Consider the following 20,508-nt stretch of genomic DNA (forward strand, 5'->3'; position numbering starts at 1 on the left):
CATTCGTGGCTGCAGTGGTGGGTTTGCACCTGCCTCTGGTAACATGACACTTGAGCCCCTGGCCCCTTCATAGTTGTGTGACAGACTTGAGAGATCAATTTCCTCTAGTTGGAGACATAAGTGGTGTTCTGACAAGGTTTTGCCTCCAAGTCTGGGAGGCTGACAAGGTAAGCCTGGAGGGACAAAGGACAAGGTACCTGGGGTTGTATTTAGCACCTCTGACTGCAAATTATTATTAATGGTGCTTGCTCAAACCAATTCAAACAAAAGTTTAATTCTTGGGGCTAAAGGTTTATGCATAACTAATCCTGCACTGTTTCAACTATAGGCACAAATGATACCTCAAATCACGTGGCTTGTTAAAGAGAGGATGATTTTATTATGATTTTTTGTTTGGTGAAAAGTCCCATTTCCTTTCTTTGAAGCAGGATCAGAATATCACAATGACTTGAAGGTGGGCTTTTTAATCTTGGACCAGTCAGGAACCACTGAGCGACCACCCAGAACACTAGAATTGTGGCAGCACATTTAGCACAAGAAAGAACCACTTTCTTTGTAAAAATGTTGTTATTGTGTCTGAAGAAAGTGAATATCCTGTGCTTTAAACAATCTGACACAAGGCTGTGAAAGGATATTTTATGGGGATGTGGGAATAATAAAGTACTTTACACATTCCAACACGCCAATCCTCTTTTCCCAGTGTCACAAACAAATCTTTTGACTGCTTGTCCTTTAAACTACAGCTTTTTTAGGCTTAGCTGGCTTACCACCAAACGAGTGGAAAGTGACAGAATTCAAATCCTCAGAAGAAAAACAGAATAACATTCAGTTTCAGAGGGGCCATGCTTCCACGGATTGGGTGCAACCTCTCTCAGTCCCAACCAACTTGCTCAACGTGGAAATCTGTTTAAGATTAGGTCTAAAAATAAATCAACAGAGGAATGTTTTTATGTGTGCAGATATTGGGACCAGCTTTCCCCGCAGACCATCTTGGCAGGGTGGATTGGACCTCCCTGGTGCCTGAGGACCCAGAAAATCAGCCCCAAATCCTCTCGGAAATTGCTGGTTTGATATAATACATACAACAACACAGAAAACCAATCAAAACATCACTTTTTTGGTATTGCGTATGACAGTGTGCTGTCCTGAATTTATTGTCCAGTCAGTCACAGGTTGCACCTCTGGGGATCATAGAAATTACATTTCTCTTTTTGTTTTATATATTTATAGAATTGAATAATTGTCAGCTGTAAACAAATTATAGCACCAACTTTTCTTTCTAATTTCATAATGACTTTTAACCAACTGGTGTACTTTGTGATTGTTAGGGAATGTATTAAGTGAGTGGTCTTCAAGTTCACACAGGTGTCTTGGTAGAGTAACCACCGATGTAGTTTATCTCATTAATGATGTACTACTAAATACTAGTCTCAGCCTCAGACATCACGCCCATGGACTGTTGGCTAAATGTCTGATGCATATGGGACACAAATTCAGGAGTGTCAAAGTCATCATTGGATTGGTTGAATTCTATAGGATTTCCGAAAGATGTATGTCGCATTCGTTAACGTTCCACCTGGAAACAAAGATACTAGTGGCGCCAAACCCCCTCATGAAAAAAGAAAGCCGTTGTGTTTACAACTGTGATGATGAATGCTTATCACAATCAACTAAACGCTGGATTTTCAAAAGTTTGTGAACTATTTAAAGTTTGCAGCATATAATCTTTAAAATATGTCAGAGAGTTTTATATACTGGTCTGTTATTGTGGCGACATTTCCACACTTCGAAACGTGACGATGAACGAAACGAACTGTGATTGGTTGTTTGACATGTCAGTTAAACGGCTTCATGGGAGGGACTTGGCCAATGAAAGTTGCCATAGATTCCAGACCTTCAGCCTGAACCGACTACACGAAACTAACTAACACCTACTAACATTTGACAACCACAAAGCGTACAAATACTTTATCTTAAAGAAGTTAGTTAAGCACAATAATGAAATGTTTAGCTAGAATGTGCTTGTGCTATCTTAAAAAATACGTGCAACTTATGCTGCGCAATATGATTAAATGACATTCATATATTTTTTAGTGTGGCTTAAGTGCCCAACTAGTTTGGGGTTTATATTACATTTTATGTAAAACTACTGTTTGTCACCATTATGAGAAAATACAATGCTATACCCTTAAACGTGCTGTTATAGTGTGCGTGGGCTGTGTCAGTTTCCTGTGATGGGATGATGAGGTTTAGCAGATCTAGACAACATCAACATTGAGGGTTTTTATTACTTGCTTGATTTGTAGAGCCTCTGCCATAAATGTGTAATCGTTTTCATTAAGACCAGATTTCTTATGGAAGTGTGGAAATAATTGAGGATAAACTAAGTGTGCATTAGGGAAAGTGATGCAGATAACTGCAGGTAGGAGCCTTGTTTCGAGGCATTAGTTTTATTTTATTTTATTTTATTTTTTTTTTATTTTTTGTCGTGTAATTTCATGCCAATGGGGAACTGTGTATCTTTAGCCAAACTAGGAAATCTGGCTTGCATTCAAATTTCTGATTTTATTTATTTAAAAATTATTACATTTTCTTTCTCTCCTTGTTTCTTTCACTCTTTCTATTGTTTAAGCTGTTATTTTAATAATTTTCTCAAATATTCTTAGATATTACATACAAAAACATTACAGGAGACAGACTGAAAAGTTGAATTGATGAAGTTCAGCAGGATATGGACACTGAAATAAAATTGTATTGAAATGCAAACAAACACTTTGCACACTTCATTTCCCTTTTATACTGATGACGCATTAAAAAAAAATCCATCCAGACATTCTTTAGAAAGTCAAGTTGAGCATAGTTGCAGCAAGCTCAGTAAGATAAATAATAAACATGCTTCTATTTCATTCAGTCTCCAAAATTGTTCATCAAAATTACTATTCATAATAAAATTTTATTTTTAATACGCTTTTGTGTGTGCTGTTTGTTTTGTGCATATTGTACCATTAGCTTACACTGTTACACTAGCAACAAGGTAATACATATTGATTTTAAATAAGTATAGCCACTAACACAATCATGTGAGTTCATAGTAGTAATAAATAATAAACCTTTTTGTTTGGTAATTCATTGTTTTAAGCTTGATTTTGGATAGAGGTTGTAACTGTCTCTAAATCCTCTGCGTATCTGTCTTCAACTATTCTTCCACCTATTCACTGAAGACACGTTTCCAATCAATTAACAGGTTCGCTCTTGGTCCAGTGGAGGTGAACACTCACTAATCCCTTATCCCAGACTGACTGCTCTGTCCGCTGCATTTGGTTTTTGTCACGCCTTCCTAATAGACTAGAGCAGCTGTCTTTTTGTTTTTGTTGTTGTTTTTTGGCAAGTCAGAGCCGTAAAAGGATGGTGCAAGAGGAGGTTTCACTTAATTTCTGATGATTTATTGTGTATCCACAATAGGGAGATATGACATATGAGGCACTCTAAGAGCTGTATTGGATCTTTACAAAATTATGTTTGTAGCACTCTGCTGTGCTGTTCTTGGATTGCTCTGGGTGGTCGCTAGGGTTTTGCTAGGTTGTCAGGATATTCTAATTGTTTTTAGAACACTGCTATGCAGTTGCTAGGGTGTTGCTAAGTTGTTCTGAATGCTTTGCTATGGAGATAATAAGGAGTTTTCAGTGATTTAAGTTCTGATTGTTCATTAAAGTTATAGCACACCTCCTCATGAAGCTTCACAATATATGTATCATTCATGTTCATAGCATACAGTTGCAGGCTGAGGTTTAATACTTAGGATTGCTTATTACTTAGGGTTGGTTCAAATCCACGACCCTATGAGCAATAGTAATAGTGAAGCTTGCCTTAGAAAACAAAATTATTAAACTTTGGCTGACAGAGGGATCCACAGCTGTTTGGAGAAACCACTAATAAAACAGGTCCATTAATCATATGCTTGAGTTTAATCCCAGTTTCCGAGATTTATGGACCTTTAATTGAATTTAGTTGGAGATCATGGGAAATCTGTTTAAGAAACAAGCGTAGCGTAATACTTTATGGAAAGTAATTTTGTAAAGGGGAACATTAGGAAGTAAGTCTGTGTGTGTATTACTTGCTGAATGACTGGGTGGCTGTCCGTCTCACTGTTTGTTAAAGTAATATGGCCTGACCCATTTTTATTGCCCTTGTGATGAAGGATTTTTTCATTATCACAGCTGCCTAACTCACATTTAACACAACCTGTTTTATACTAAATATACATCTCCTCTTATTTTGAGCAACTCATTCAGCATCGGTTTAAAATTTTTTTTTTTTTTTTTGTGGTTATGTGACCGTGTTTGGCTTGCAGGTTTGTGTACCTCAAGTTTATAACTCGTGTCTCAATGAGTCTTTTCAAAGGGAACTCGTACACAGGAGACGTGACTTACGCATTGGTTTGAAGAGATAGAACAGTGACCTCAAATTGAAAGAGGGGTTTCATACTCTGTGGTCATGTTTGCATATCTCATCATGTGTCCTACATCTCTAACGGATTCCATAGTTAGTATATTTGCATACATGCAAAAAATTGTGTGCAAGATGTGCTTCATGTTTGTAGCTTACCTGAATAATGCTTTGTTCAAATGTCAGAAATTATAGTATTTCAAGTTATGTTTATAATTATTGGTGTGCCAAGCATCTCTATTACTACTGATGGTTTTTAACAGAGTTATCACTTTTCTAATTTATCTTTTTGCCAGGTATAGGTATAATAATACACAAAATAACAACATGCAAATAATAAATATTAAAAAATAATACTTCTACTACTACTAATAAGATATAAATAATGGATTTTAATATAAACAAGTAAATGACAACAACAATATACTGTATAGATTAAACTATATATATATATATATATATATATATATATATATATATATATATATATATATATATATATATATATATATATATATATATAAAGATTAAGATTAGATTATATATATAAATATGTAAAAAAAATTGTATAGAACTATAGAATAAGAATTATAGAACTATAGAAAAGAATAGAAAAGGTCTAGGAATAATGCGATGATAAATCTAAAAACCGTTTGAGATGCTCTCATGTGTGATTTCTTTTTTCTTATGTGCATCATTACTCTCATGTAACTGTCTCTCACCTAAAGAAGAAATAATTTAGCAACAATTTGTGTGTATGTGTGTGTGTGTGATAAAGTGATCGTTTATGAAGCAGCAGGCGCCCAGGCTCTCGGGACAGAACCTATAAACTTAACAACCTTGTTTAAACATCAGAGTCCCTTTTCTTCTTCTGAAGATAAGGACAAACATGAAAAGTTGGTAGAAAGGCACATGCAAGACTACTTTAACACTTTAAAGTGCCAATAAAAAGTTTAGATGCGACACCCCACCAACAACTTTTTTCATCAGTGAGTGAGTCAAATTATGTCTGGCCCAAATGAATGTATATTAAGGCGCGCCTTTACTTAGGAAATGGGATCAAAAAACTGTCGCTGCTGTTTAGAAACAGATGGAGACTGTGCTAATCAGTGCCGAGACCTGCACACACTCTAGTGCGGTGTGAGTCAACAGCAATCAGCTCCTGGGTTCAAACACCATCGTGGTAAACCATTGCAGACTGTCCCAATTTCTAACTCCGCAATGGCCTGAAATAGGGTCGAGAGTGGGTAGATAACGCAGAAGTGTGTATGCATGCAAAAGAGATCGCTACTGCTTTCAGACCAGCCATAGAGCCCTAAAGCTCCAGAGCACCTCCAGGACCGGTATCGTTGTGTTAGTGGCAGGCTAGTTAATGATTTGCCAAAGCTAAAGATCTCTGTTCCTGCTCAAGAGTTTATGGTAAATGCTGTTGTTAGTCCTACTCTTGTGAACACCATTGTGTGCCACTGGCTGGTTGTTGAGAGCTACTGAATGGGTTCAGCTGGGAAGGGGTATTTACAATCTGTCATTAATTATACAATGTGTCGTTTAGGGTCTTGTGAGGTTCTGCAGTCATTCGGTTGTATGAACCACTATAAATGATGCCCTCCTCGAACTTATTACTCATTCACTCAAAGGAATATATATATATATATATATGTGCAGTGCCAATTGAAAGTTTGTGAACCCTTTAGGATTTTCTATATTTCTGCATAAATATGTCAAATTAAACCAAAATTAAAATAACATTTTTTAAAAGTCCTGAAATTTGACGAAGTAACCAAACAAAGTAACCAAAGTAATCAAACAAATGAGATGAAAATATATACTTTGTCATTTGTTTATTCAGGAAAATCTTTAAATCGTTTATTTATAAAATATTAATATTTACAATTGTATAAAATTATATATTTATTAAAAATTTTTTTTTGCAGAACCCTTAGATACATGACACTTACTTGAACCGTGACACCCCGAGCAATGATAGAGCAATGGTTGAGCAATATCTCAGTAATAGTTTCCTTGGGGCACATTCAGAGAAAGGTAAAAAAAAAAATAATAAAAAAAAAATATTACACAATATAATTTGTTGTAATTTGTCATGTGGTATTGTGTCACGTCGACATGCCACAGCGGGTCAGCAGGGCAGGGTTTGTGGTCGAGATGTTTCTGAGTGGAGCCATGTGTAGCTTTTGCCTTTCCTGTTGTGCTGGTGTTGTACTGTGATTACACTTTGGCTGACAACCTCATCCATCCAGTAGACGCATGGCCTGACGTCCAGTACACTGTTTATATCGTCTAGAGCTGCTGGCTGTAGGCTTTCCTATCATTTATATGAGGTTCTCCTCATTCTGAGCCCCGAACAACATACACAATTTATAAACATTTTGAAGAAAATATGATCTATGTTTTTCTGTGTTATGTAGTTGCTAGTGTGTTCTGTGTGTTTTTCAGCACACTGCTATGTGGTTGCTTAAGCTTTCAGAATGCTTTTTTTATCATGTTGCTATAAGATGTTTTGGATGCTTGGGCATTTAATTTGGACTTTTTTCTGCTGCTAGGGTGTTGCTAGGGCATTCTGGGTGGTTGTTAGTAAGTGGTTGCAGCTTACTAGGTAGTTCTTACTGACGTGGTCTGTAACTTCATTAAAATTAAAGTGCATCCACCCTTTTCCTAATGTTGGGATCAGAAAAAAGGCAATGCAAATGCAATGCAATGTTTTTCACAACTTGGCACTGCACAGCGTCTTCATGTCCTTGGAGTAGACCCGTGTTTGTCTCTCTCATTATATACACTACATGCACAAATTGGTGGGTGGGGCTTAACAGGCAGTGATGTAGTAGCAGGTGTTGATCTTCTGCAGAGGTGGTGTTTAGCCACACTATTATGTCATAAAGTAACACATTCCACAACCTGTCATTTTGGCAGATCTATCTATCTATCTATCTATCTATCTATCTATCTATCTATCTATCTATCTATCTATCTATCTATCTATCTATCTATCTATCTATCTATCTATCTATCTATCTATCTATCTATCTATCTATCTATCTATCTATCTATCTATCTATCTATCTATCTATCTATCACATTGGTATTTAGTTGCCAGGTTGTTCTGAGTGGTGACTGTCCTGTTTTGGGTGGTTGCTAGTTAGTTACTAAAGCCCCTTTCACACTGCCATTCCAGCAAATACACAGGTAAAGTGTTCCGGCAATTGTTCCCGGCTCGCTAGATTTTGCACTTTCACACTGCCAGTGATTACCCGGGATATGTGCGTGCTTTCACACACAACCCGCAAAGATCCCGTAATGACACGTGACATCAGGGGGTGACGTGTAATGTACAAGTCGAAAACGCTAGGCACGTTATACTTTCACTGAAGCAAGCGAACGATCTCGGCGTCAGCGCGGAAAGTGAGGAACAAACTGATCTCTGCTTCATTACAGTTTGCACATATTTTTTCGTCGCGAACATTGATCTTCCTTTAAAACAGCCGGTAAAAGAGTCACGCGATAACGCGCGTCATCACTTCGACACGGCATTAGAGCTGGCTTTTGTTCACACAGCGCTCGTCCCAGGTTGAACCCGGCAATGTTACTAGGTCCCCGACCCGGGTTCAATGCCGGAATCAATCCCGGGACGTGGTTGCTTTCACACAGAAGGCGACCCGGCAATGTTCCGGTAATATGCCGGGTCGGACGTGCAGTGTGAAAGGGGCTTAAGGGGATCAGAGTGGTTTTTAGTCTTTTGTTATACAGATTCTTGTTAAGGTGTTCCAAACGTTTTTGACATGTTTCTGGGTAATCGATTGGGCATTTTAAAATTGCATTTTTGCTGGATGGTTGCAATGACATTAATATGGTATTTTGGGTGGTAACTATGATGTTACTAGGTGGTTGCTAAGGTGTTTTGAATTTCTATTTTATTTATTTATTTTTAATCACAATTATATACAGTTGCTGAATTGTTTCGAATATTAATGACCTGTTTTGTGTGGTTGCTAGTTAGTTACTATATATGTATATTTTTTTTTAATCAGTTGCTATAGTTTCCAGGGCATTGCTAAGCTGTTCTGAAAGATTTTGCCAAATTGCTAGGGTGTTCTGGGTTATTGCGTTTAGTCTGTTGCTATGCGAAAATGAATAAAATGAATGCGGTTGAATAGGGAGTAGCTAGTGTTTTTTATTCCAATGCAATTATTAAGTTGCTCTTAGTTGTTTTAATGTGTATTAATAAGAACAACTGACAGAATGAATTAACTTTGAGATAAAACATACAACAAAAAGTTGTAATAATCTCAGATTATTTAATAAACAGATGAGCAAACACAAATTCTTTGACTCCCACTTTCCAGACATTTCTCGGTCTGTGATCCGCTCTCCAAAAGCCTGCTGCGCTTCTAGCATCTGTCTGTCTGTGTTCCTCTCTAATTAGTCCTGTACCCCCACCAACCCCAACGACCAGGCAGGCCTTTTTCCAGGGCTCCTTCATGTCCTTTAATTCAATTAACCCAAAGGCAAGACCACTGCCCTTCTATCCCTCTTTTTTCCCCCCAGCCTCCCCATCCCTCCTTCCTTTTGCCTCCAGGCTGGATTGTTCATTTAGGAAGTTCTCTCAAGTCCTAATGTGTGATGATGCCTATTACATAAGTTAAAGAGGCTTCTTTCATTTCTTCTTCCACTGTCCCAGAGTTCACTTTTTTCCAGAGCTGGTTCCGCTCTTTTCTCTTTTAAAGAGAGATAATTGATATGCCCTGGATTCACGATAATTCCGGTGTTCGGCCATGTGTCCATGCATGCTCATTTTGAGGTTTTTTTTTTATGTACAGAAATATGAGTGCAAGTGAGTGCATGTGCAAAGATTAAACTTCTCGGGACAAAAAAAAAAGGTTAAAACAAAATGAAAAATAAATGCATAATAATTGCTTGTTTCCCCCAGAATTTTTAGATTGAGTATTTAAGTTTTAACATCAGCAATTTGTAATGCATTCCAATTATTTAAAACAGATTTATCTTTTCTTTCTTAGGGACAATGTAAAAGTTGATTTATACAGTGGCCCAATAAGTATTTATACACTTATGTCAGACTTAAAATTTGTGAATACAACTGGCACAAGTACGCTTTTCTCAGGTTTCGAATGATTAAACAAAAGTAAGGCAAAACACATTGTAGGTGTGAAACATTAGCAAAATAAAATTTCACCTGTGTGAACTTGAGGGGAACTGACTTCACACATCCACTTTAAATCACCTTGAGACCAAGAAAAAAATTCAACAATGTTTTGTTTAGAGAACTTGTTTTGATCTAATGCAGTGACATTTTAAAGTCCAACTTTAGCATCAATGTGTCCAAATACTTTCTGGGGCCACTGTATGTGATGCAATGTGTGGTCTATTCATTGTCGTGTTTGTTAGTGGATGGATTGTGTGGTTAGTTTCCACAGGAAATGGTAGACAAGATAAAGTTTCTCAGAAACACATTTGTGAGGTGCTTTCTCGTCACTGACAGAGAGTCATGTCCATATCCTGTGTGTGTGAGAGTGTCAGTATACCTACATGCCAGTTGTGATTTTAAACAGTTTTTAAACTTGAGGTTAGGCTGCACGATTCGAAGCTTGAAGTTCCTGTAAGGACTATATTGTGTAATATAGTTGACATTTATGCAAGGAAATGTGATTGATGCCTGATGATGCAAAAGTCACTACAAAAATGCTGGTTGTTAGGCTGTTCTGGGTGGTTGCTAAGTGATTGATTATTGGCATATGTCTTAAACATCCATCTTTTTGATATTCGGGTCTGTAGATATGTCTTTTGTATTGTATTGTATTAAATTTATTTACATTAAATTACAGTTGATTTTTTTATTTGGTAAAATTGCCCGATAGCTTAGAAAAGTAACCACATTTCTCCTCAAACTTCACAATTTAAGGTTCTGCCACAACTAATTAAAAATTATGTAATTTTATATAAAATTTGACAAAACAATGACTTATTTCAATTTTTAAATGAAACATTTGTCAAATTCCACAGAATAAGTGACTATGAATAAGCTACATAATTACTTTTATATTAAAAAAATATTTATTTTAAAGTCAAAATAATCATAGTATATTGTAATTTTTAAATAAGTACTATCAATGATTGCATTTAATGATGTAAGTTTTGAAAAGATTTGGTGCTTGTTGTTGACATGAGAAAGGGTGGGAAGGCGCAGAAGGAGGGTGGAAGAGAAAGGACCATGCAATTATGGAATTTCATCCCTCTTTCTCTCGGAAACTTAATCTTCCCCTGCCTTTGGGTAAAGCCGAAGGCTCATTCAGGCAGGAATGTCAGGACGAGTTTTAGAATGTCGTTTGCAGAGCGAGAAAATGCTGCAGAATTTCACGGTATAAGTTTAAACGGGTGAAAGCAAATTACACAAGTAAGATTGTAGCACTTGTGCGTTTTTATTATTTATGATTTTACCACACATTTATAAGTGTGTCTTAAATTTAACAAAATGGTCAAAAATATAGTGTCAGAGGACACTTGTACATTACATTCCCAGCGTTGCCACAAGGGGCACTATAGCAGACATTAGCATAAACTGTCTTTTCTACAGTCATCTTTCTCTTTTAGATCAAGCACTGGTGGAACAATAGTTTGAAGAGAACCTTAGTAGATTAAGGCAAGAAAAACAGTCAACATTTTATAGAGTTTTAGCTTAATAACACTTCTGTTTGGAGCACATACTTAAAGGTAACTTTAACCAAACCCTCTTTATCTTAGGCACACTTGCAATGTCTGCATACTTGTGTAAAGTATGTTTCCACCCTAAAGTTCAAAGAAAGTTACTTGTGCACATAGCCAATGTTGTTTTTAATCAGAATCAGAACATGTTTTAAAATGCATACATATTGCCTCTGTGAAGAAATCGGGAAGCCCATGACTGCCAGAGACACAGATAAAAACTTCAGGATGGAACACAGACCATGGGCTGTCGTTCCCTGCCCCCAGCGAGCACCTCATCCTGCTCGCTCGCTCTCTCTTTCTCTCTCTCTCTCGGCACATAGCTGTTTGATTGCTTAAGCCTGGTGGTCAGACAATGGGCGTATAAAGAATGGGCTGCTTCCTTCCTTCCTGTTGAGTATTCTGCCTTGATGAGCAGACTGAATAGATCTGGGCTTCAGAACGGGGCATGAGCTCCGGGGCCCAGCTAAAACCAACAAAGAGGCGCTCTGGGGGCTTTTCCAATTGCTTTGCTGCTTACTCTCTCTCTCTCGCCCTTTTTTTCAGACTCCCTTGCTCTTGCTTAATGGGGGTGTCTCTCTTGATCTGAGGGCCTGTTCATAATATATATATATATATATGATATGACCCTGGATCACAAAACCAGTATTAAGTTGCTGGGGTATATTTTTAGCAATAGCCCCAAATTTTTTTTTTTAAATAATGATTTTTCTTTCATGCCAAAAATCATTAGGATAATGATTAAAGATCATGTTGCATGAAGATATTTTGTAAATTTCCTACCGTAAATACATCAAAACTTAATTTTATGTTTTTTTTTATGTATAAATCGAAAAATTTACACTTAAGACTGGTTTTGTGGTCCAGTGTCACACATCAAGGCTTATTTAAGTATCTTGAAAATGTGCATTTTATCTTGTTCTGTTAGGTGCCTTTCAGTTATTTTAAGCTGACCTCATTCTTTTTTATTTTGTTTTCTAAAAGCACTTTTGATGTTTTGCCGTGTTAAACCCTCAAACCCAAGTTTAGTCCTGTGATAAACAGCCAAGGTTATCTCTCTTTGCTTGGCGGGAAGTCGTGGCCTGGTGGTTAGAGAATCGGACTCACAATTGAAGGGTTGTGGGTTCGAGTCTCGGGCCGGCAGGAATTGTGGGTGGGGGGAGTGCATGTAGAGTTCTCTCACCACCCTCACCATACCACGACTTAGGTGCCCTTGAGCAAGGCACCGAACCCCCAACTGCTCCCCGGGCGCCGCAGCATAAATGGCTGCCCACTGCTCCGGGTGTGTGTTCACAGTGTGTGTGTGTGTGTTCACTGCTCTGTGTGTGTGCACTTCGGATGGGTTAAATGCAGAGCACAAATTCTGAGTATGGGTCACCATACTTGGCCGAATGTCACTTCACTTAGCTTGTCATCATTGTCATGGTTAAATTTAGAATGAGGATGGAAGCAATCAATACCCTTTTTAAACCATACCAAACATCAACTGATGGGTACATAACATCTTGAATGACAAATGAATAACTTCCCAATGGTCTAATCCATTCCTTTTGACGATTACTTGACGTTCTGGCCTAGGCGAGCACTTAATACTAGTGTTAATTTTTAGACAAAGTAAGTTCCATCCCGTCTGTTGTCTGTTTATTGAGGTCAACCCACCCAGTCTTTATCTGTTCCATTTTTTTCTGCTCAGTGGAGAAATCTATATTTCTCCATTTCTCTTGAACTTGGCATGCAATTGCAGCTCTTTCAAAAGGGTGTCATTTTTCCCTTCTATCCTTCTTTTGTGCTGCCTGCACCCATAACAACACATTTAGTGGCTGCTAAACACTCGCACGCAAAGTAGGAAACATGCGCGTGCGTGCTGTCACACACACACACACACACACACACAAACACACACACACACACACACACACACACACACACACACACACACTCAAAGGCTGCCCTGTGAGAATACCAAGCAGGTAGTTGAAGAGGCTTAAGAGGCGGTGAAATAACTGAGGGCCATTGAAAAGATGGTGAATACACAAGGGTTCGAATGTGGGGGTAAACTGTTGGCCCATTGTCATTCAAAGTAATGTCTTTAACCCTTTACGGGGCTTTCTTGAGCAAATCAACCCCCCGTCACTGCCCTGCCATTCACAGCTTAAAACAATGGGTTGGAGGCAAGCCGGAAAACGACGCACTCGAGCGATCGGGACAGTTTTGTTTTTTGCCGCGTAAACATGGAAGGGGGCTCATCCCTACCGAGGGGTGAAAGCTGGCTGGCTGTCACTCAAAACCTCAGCAAAAAACAAACATGTGCCAACATGCTGAACCAACAGTGCGAATGTTAGTAGTGCATATCATGTCACAGGGAAGAAAATGGGAAATAGGCACAGCCTTTTACTTTGTGACTATACGAAATGAGGCATGCATGCATTACAAGATCAAAATAAATTATTTTAAACACATTTACTATAAACAATGTAGAATCAACACCATGACCAGGACATTTTAAGCTGTTTAGTTTTAAAGAGTGATTCCCAACTGATGGTTTGCACTCTTAAAAAAAGATTTTTCTCATGCCTCATTCGAATAAAGTTAAAAAATGATAAAGATAATCCGAGTTATCAGTTATGTTTTCTTTAAGTTTTTTTAAGAATCATATTTCCCTTTCAGAGTTCCTTAATATAAAAAGGTTAAAGATCACAGCTTACATAACCAATCAACAATCAACTTGCTGAGAATCTAGGGGGCAAAAATTTCCTCAAAAGCGAAATTAATAAAGCATCTTGCGTATACCATATCTACTCTTAATATTTCCACATGGCAGTTTCCATAACACAAGCAAGGACTGGAAGAATCGTAGCAAACAATGGCTTGCCAACAAAAACGATCTCTGATCCTCCTGATGTTAACTAGTGGTTTGCATACTTCAATGATTAAACCAGTGCCAGATGTTTCCCATGGAAGTAAATGCAGCCAGTATCCGCTGCTGGCAGGGGAGGCTGGAAGTTACCCCTGAAGGTCTGGCTCGAGATCAGGGCTTCTTTGTAAAGGAACCGGGTTGATCATGATCTGAGATCAGTTTGTTTGGGTGGTTTTATCAGACAAGATGTTGTTCCAAGTATTGGTGTTAATTATTGTTAATCATAACTTGATGACTTGATCTGTATGCACAGACATCTAAATTCAGTGTGACTATTAGATAACTAAAGACTTGTCAAGTTTTCTTGGTCAACCAAACAGCTCAAACTAACAAGAGTTCTGCAATTTTCCAGTGAAAATTACACCCATGTCTACAAATGGTCACGGTTAAAGCAAGATCATTCATGAAATAACAGTCAACACCAAACAATAGTCAATGTGGCATTTATAGTGAGCTATATTAAACTTCACTTGATCTCCTTTGTGCAGGAAGATCTCATCGATAGAATCTCTCAGTAATGCACCTATTTTGCTGATTTGCCAGTGTACATTATCACTTTCATCGCTTTATTTTCAGATGACCTCGAAACTGAAGCTCTGCGAACATCATCGCTGTCATCATAAACGCAAAGTGAAACACGAGCCTGACAGAAGATCCGTCGGGTAAACAAAGGCGATTGAAAACACAGTAGAGTTTCTGAAATGGGTCTTTGTGCTCAAAGGCTAAAAAACAAGGTCAACAGCAGGCCATAAAGAACAGAGAAAATGCATTGTTTAATTTCAAAACGTTAATATATTTTCTATTTAATAGTGAACATATGCATCAGATTTTACACCCTTGCCACCCTTTTTTGCAGCAATAACAGAGTAGGTTTTGTTTCTCAAAGTTGGGGTGATGCCTATAAAGATGCCTCTCAAAATAAATATTACTTTATAAAATAATAAAACTTCAAATAAATATTTTTACACTAAACAATGTGTTGAAATTAGAAAATAAAGTTTTTTTTCCCCCTTAGGGTCACTGTACAATTTACAAGTATAGTTGTAGGGATAATTCATGTATAAGGTTTCTCTTCTATAAGGCAAAATATCAAAAGTGATTGATATACATTCAAAATGAATGTACAAGACTATACAAGTTTTATATATGCGTCATATATATGGATCTGTCAAGGTGCCTCTGGTTTGGCACAATGCTTTTCACAGTTGAAATATTATATGTACAAAAATAAAATTTCTCAGAAAAAGAGCTCATTTGCTAATTTACATACTTTGCAGATACTATTCACAAAAAAGTTAGTTAGGAGAGTCTGTCACCTTTATCAGTCATATTACTGAATGTCAATAGGGCTAACATTCTGGACTTCTGTTTAAAACGAAAACATTAACCACCTTAAAGAGTGATAGAAAGAGAGAAAGTGGATAAGAGAAAAGCAAAAACAAACAAACAAGCAAACCACTTCAAACCAGTTTTCCCGCCAATCCAATGTCACCTCATGGTCTACAGTGCCAAAACTACAACAATTTGTGAATATTCTTCCACTGCTCTGAAGATAGTCCCTGAAAAGGTTATCTTCTCAGTCCTACTTCAGGAACCAAGCCTTGTTTATTTCTCAATTCCTTTGTATTTGCAGTGGCATCCTGGCCTTCTGGTGCAGTTGTAGCATGCTTGGCACAATGCCACGCAGCCCTTTGCCGGGAGGTAGCAGAGCAGGCAGGGAAGGAAAATTGCCAGGACACTTATTGCCGACCACCGCATGCAGCAATGTGACTGGGTGCAAGAGAAGGGCTTGTCCGCACACACATCCTCATCATCACTGGAGCAGTGGTAGAAGAGACCCTTGACGCAGCAGACACAGGTAACGTAGTCCATCGTTGTTGTCGCCGAGCAAAGGCACCTGCGGCCACACATCCAGCAGGACGGCAGGGTCTGAGGGCAGGTGCACCCTTCACACTTGCAGCGGCCACAGTCCTCACAGCGATTTGAGTGCTTTCCATCCCCAACCTGGCCCGGGGTGGTCTCCAAGGGCTTTAGTTCATCCTGCTTCAGCTCTGAACGTTTGGGCTGCACCCTCACCACCCGATCACCCGTCCCTCCAGCATTTCCCAAAAGTCTTTGTTCCGATGAAGTGCTGCCTGTACTGGCCCTGGCAGTACTGATTGACCCATCGCTGGTGCCACTGATGGATCTGCTCACGCCACTCCTTGGTGACTGAGGTGCTGGTTGAGGAGTCTGCTGTCCAGCTTGTTGGGTTCTCTGGGAGTTCCTATGCTCAGAGAGCTCAATGGAGGAGGTGGAAGTTGGGCTGGAAGGTTGCGAGTCCGTTTTCTGCTGGGAGGCCGGTGGCCGGGGTGCCACTGTTGGGCCCTCTGTGTACTCATTGCTGCTGCGGATGGTCCTGATCTGGTCCAGGGAGAGCACCTGACCCTCCAAAGGCTCGGAATCCCCAGTCTGGGGTCCGCCACTGTCACGCAAAGCTAGCAGCAAGCCAGAGGAGCCGCTGCCGCCATTTTGAGCTCTCATCTCCATCTTTACTCTGAAGTGGGAACTCTCCGGCTGGCATTGAACACATCTGAAGTCCTATGAGAAAGGCAGACAGTTAAACGAGTGCGTACAGGGAAGTAAAATCCCATAAACTAACCATATGTAAATCATACAACTAGGCAAAAAGAAAAGGCAGATGGTAAGCTCCTTAATGCAAATCTCACAACTACTCCCCACCTCTACAGCCCTGGAAGGCTGATCATCAATGGGGTAGACCTTTACCACCTGCAGCGATCAAGTTCATGGAACATCTAGTAAACTCAAAACCACTTTTGCTCTACAGTGTCTCGGGTGCTGCACATTATCAGATAAATACGGATCTCTTTGCAGAGCAATATATACCAGTTTGTCTTCTGCACAATCATCTTCCTCATCTATCAACAACAAAAGTTTTAGACCATTCTAAAATGTGTTCCTATATACACCCTTAACTTAACTTAGCTGTACATTTATTGAAACAATCATCATCTTTGGCTTACTTGTAGGAAATTTAAGTGTACTGTAATCAAGTGCTATACAATTAACTTTTAACTGAATATTTACTTTTTTGTGTAGATTTTGTGTAGCTTGTCTTTTTATTGTAACATTGCAAACAACATGCTCACTGCGCTCATTCCTTGCAGAGGCAATTTTAACTTGTTTGTAGTTTTGGTATAGGTAAAAAATGTAAAGGTTAACTAAATGATTAAAATAAAAATTATAAATACAAGCCAACCCAACTTAACTTTGTTTTCTGGTTCAAGCTATTATTTTAGTCATAAGGATCCAAAAAAAATAATATATATATATATATTTGTCACATTTGTCATATGTTTATAATGCAGTTGTTTAAATAATTTAAAATTACAATAATTATTAAGTTAATGTAAAAGTTCACATATGCCACAGTATTACTATTAAAATAAAATTAGGAAGTTATTGATTTCTAATTGCCAATTTTAATATCTAGCATCTGGGTGCATAGAAGCAATACCATGATGTCCACAAATGTATAATGATGATATCAATGGAGGCCGGAGCTCTTGGCACAACTAATAATAATAATAATAATAAACTTACATACAGAAAAATAAAATATCCACGTCTTGAAGTGGGGAAAAACAAAAACCAAAACACCCTTGAAACCACGTCTCTGTCGGGACCCTCGGCACCAGTTGAGTTCAATCTAAATAACACTACCCCAAATTACCATATCAATGCACAATCTCTCTTTCCACAGAGAGGCCCCATCAGCAAAATGTCTGTTAAACATCTGTTTATCTCCTCACTGCTATTTAAACTTCTGATCTGGGTTATCAGCATGCATTCTAACTTCATAACAATACGTAACTTGGTTAAACCTAGAGTAAAAAACAAACAAACAAAAAAAAACATTTTTTACATTTATTTATTTTTTACAACATCAGCAAAAGGTTTATTTATTTAATATTAAAATGTTTAGCGCAACCTTGTAGCCTATAGCTTTTTGATTGAAAGAAAAAGGAAAGAATAAAAAAAAATTCATATGACACTTATCAATGTCTATTCATAGCGTTAAATTATACAAAAATGTAAATGTGTGAAGTTTTTATTAAAATCATAGTGGGTTCAAGTAATGGTTTTTATAATAAACGTGCAGCTGTAGATGACGTTGTTCATTAATTCGCAACTTTAAATGAACAGCAAGTCAAAGTACGTACGTAGGGAACAGATCCGTATGGCAACAATTTGCACAGCTGCAAGAATGGCGCGGAGCATGAGCACTGGAAAAAGTCACGAAGGACTATAATATAATGCAGGACTAAACAAACAATAAACGAAACTAAAGTGAAAATCTGTCAAAATCCACTGCAAAAAAGTTGTATCGCATGTCACTTACCGTGATCTCACCACCTCAACCCCCTAGCTGTGTTGTGAAGAGTATATCCTACTAGTAGGAATTTCTCTTTGGTAAATCCTCAGTTCATTGGGAGATTCATTCACAAAAATCCCGACGACAGCAAACACTCGCGCGTCCTCGTATTTGCGTATTTTTCCGCGTAGCTCGCGCGAAACAATAACATCTGAATTTGATTCCAAGTGGTGCAGTTTAACTAATGCTTTTAAACCACTAATTATGCCAAAAAGAGAATAAGTTCCAGAATCCAACAAAATGAGCCGAGTTCATAGAAAAAAAATGAAAACGCTAAATACTTTTTTTCAAGAAGTAGCGTTGCGGTCTGCAAGTTGAATGTTTGGCTGCATGGCACACACTGTGCTGATTTCAAGTTTTTCAGCTCTTGTTTTTTCTTCTTTCCGGAGAGGAGGTCGGGTTTATTCTGTAAATGGCGTCATGTGGAAGTGAAGGGGGTGAACAGAGTAGCTGTTGTCCCAGAGGATATATCGTATCCGGTCCCAGCTCATTGGCTCTACAGGACTCAACATTCACTCCTTTTGTGTGTGTGTGTGTGTGTGTCTCAGAACAGAGAACACTAGCACAAGGACGTTGGATTCATTTTAGCGAATCTGTTCACTCGAACGACTCGGTTCAATGAACCAATTCAAGAAGAGCCGACTCACTGATTCTTATTAATGAGTTATTTGTCAAATGTGCTACGTCTTATTGTGACAACAGGTTCTAGTTTCTATTGCTCCCTGGTCGAACCACCCCTTCGACCTCTTTTTGATTTTACTTTGAATTTGATTTTATTAGAAAACTGTGTTTGGCATTTAGGCTATTATTTATTTTTATTATGTCAAAAGGCTTCGTGATCCGGACGCATATCGCCATTTGGTGACCTTTGATATAAGCCTATGCCCAGTGTTGTATTGTGCAGATTATTCAACGACTTTTGATTGAGGTCCACTTTTTAAAATAAGTTTCTGTCAGGTTTGTTTCTCGAAACCAACATTTTGTTTACAGCGAGCTATGGCCTAAAATATACAGGTGATGTGCTGCGCAGACCGATCGGTGTAAGTACCATGAGAGCTGTAGAATAGAGAGCAGATGGCTACTCATGCTTTAGATTCACTCTCACAACAAGCTGAACAAACCTTTGTGTATGCATATTTGCAGTTCTTTGAACCTTATGCCGCGTTCCAGGCAACCCGTGTTTTTCCAACCTTAAACCCGTGAAAGTGCACTGGAATGACAGTCGAACCCGTGACTTCCCAACCATGAACTCGTAGATCGATGTACTCCCAGTTCCAAGTTCTGACGTCACACAGCACGCGAAACAACGATGGCAGCCCCTACAAATAATATTGTCTACGGATGCAGTGTTTATCCAAGTGGTACACGTTGAAAAATAGATTTTAGGACAATGTAACGTTGCAATAAAATGAATAATCTAGCTACAATTCCTTGCGCTCAGGAAGTTTGGCGTGACTTGCCTGGAGCGCTACAAAGTCTTTAGTTGTGGTTTGAAATCGTGATTTACGGGCTCAAAAACATACCTAGAACGCAGCATTAGATCTGACCTTGTCTCGAAACACGATCGGTGGATTATGTACAATGTTTGCATGTTATTGGTCAAACTACTTTTCGATTCTTACTTTCAGCAAGTAGGCCTATGGATAAAAGAAAACAAAAACAAAACCTATATATTTTAGGCAATATATAAATCCTGGCCAGGACGTATCCCGGAAAAAGGGCACGTATGTTCACCCTACTGTAAAATACATGTTAAACAAATCATTAATGACATAGGTTAGGTGATACATGACGACAGTACTTGTGTTTTGTGGATACAGAGTCAAATAGTGATCATAACGGAATCTGAGTAGCCTGTTTGTTACCTCAGTCAAACTTCTGCACACACTTATATATTTACGTTTGTGGTGACTGAAAAATATCTAAAACTGTTGAATTGCATACAGTTAGGCTATGTGTAGGAAAATAATAATAATAA

The 20,508-nt window shown here is 38.3% G+C and overlaps 2 protein-coding genes and 1 long non-coding RNA gene across 3 annotated transcripts in view; all 3 read right to left on the minus strand.

Annotated features, from left to right (window-relative positions):
* LOC132142383 (serine/threonine-protein kinase 16-like) overlaps positions 1 to 20,508 on the minus strand; it is a 498,700-nt gene that overhangs the window by 86,229 nt on the left and 391,963 nt on the right. The gene's annotated exons all lie outside the window — the stretch shown is intronic.
* On the minus strand, positions 12,166 to 13,730 carry LOC132142382 (uncharacterized). The gene is made up of 2 exons (XR_009434050.1): positions 12,577 to 13,730; positions 12,166 to 12,241 (listed from the first exon to the last, which is right to left on the minus strand). It is a non-coding gene; the product is annotated as an uncharacterized LOC132142382 (long non-coding RNA).
* Positions 14,850 to 19,027, minus strand: LOC132142381 (protein sprouty homolog 2-like). Its single transcript, XM_059552197.1, has 2 exons — positions 18,498 to 19,027; positions 14,850 to 16,675 (listed from the first exon to the last, which is right to left on the minus strand). The coding sequence occupies exon 2, from the start codon at positions 16,622 to 16,624 to the stop codon at positions 15,701 to 15,703; it is 924 nt and encodes a 307-aa protein (XP_059408180.1). The 5' UTR covers positions 16,625 to 16,675; positions 18,498 to 19,027; the 3' UTR covers positions 14,850 to 15,700.

This window comes from Carassius carassius, chromosome 6 (assembly GCF_963082965.1).
Source record: "Carassius carassius chromosome 6, fCarCar2.1, whole genome shotgun sequence".
Lineage (NCBI taxonomy): Eukaryota > Metazoa > Chordata > Actinopteri > Cypriniformes > Cyprinidae > Carassius > Carassius carassius.

What these genes read in the sequence shown, in the direction of transcription:
- LOC132142381 (XM_059552197.1), bottom strand. Translation starts at nt 16,624, where the DNA reads ATGGAGATGAGAGCTCAAAATGGCGGCAGCGGCTCCTCTGGCTTGCTG.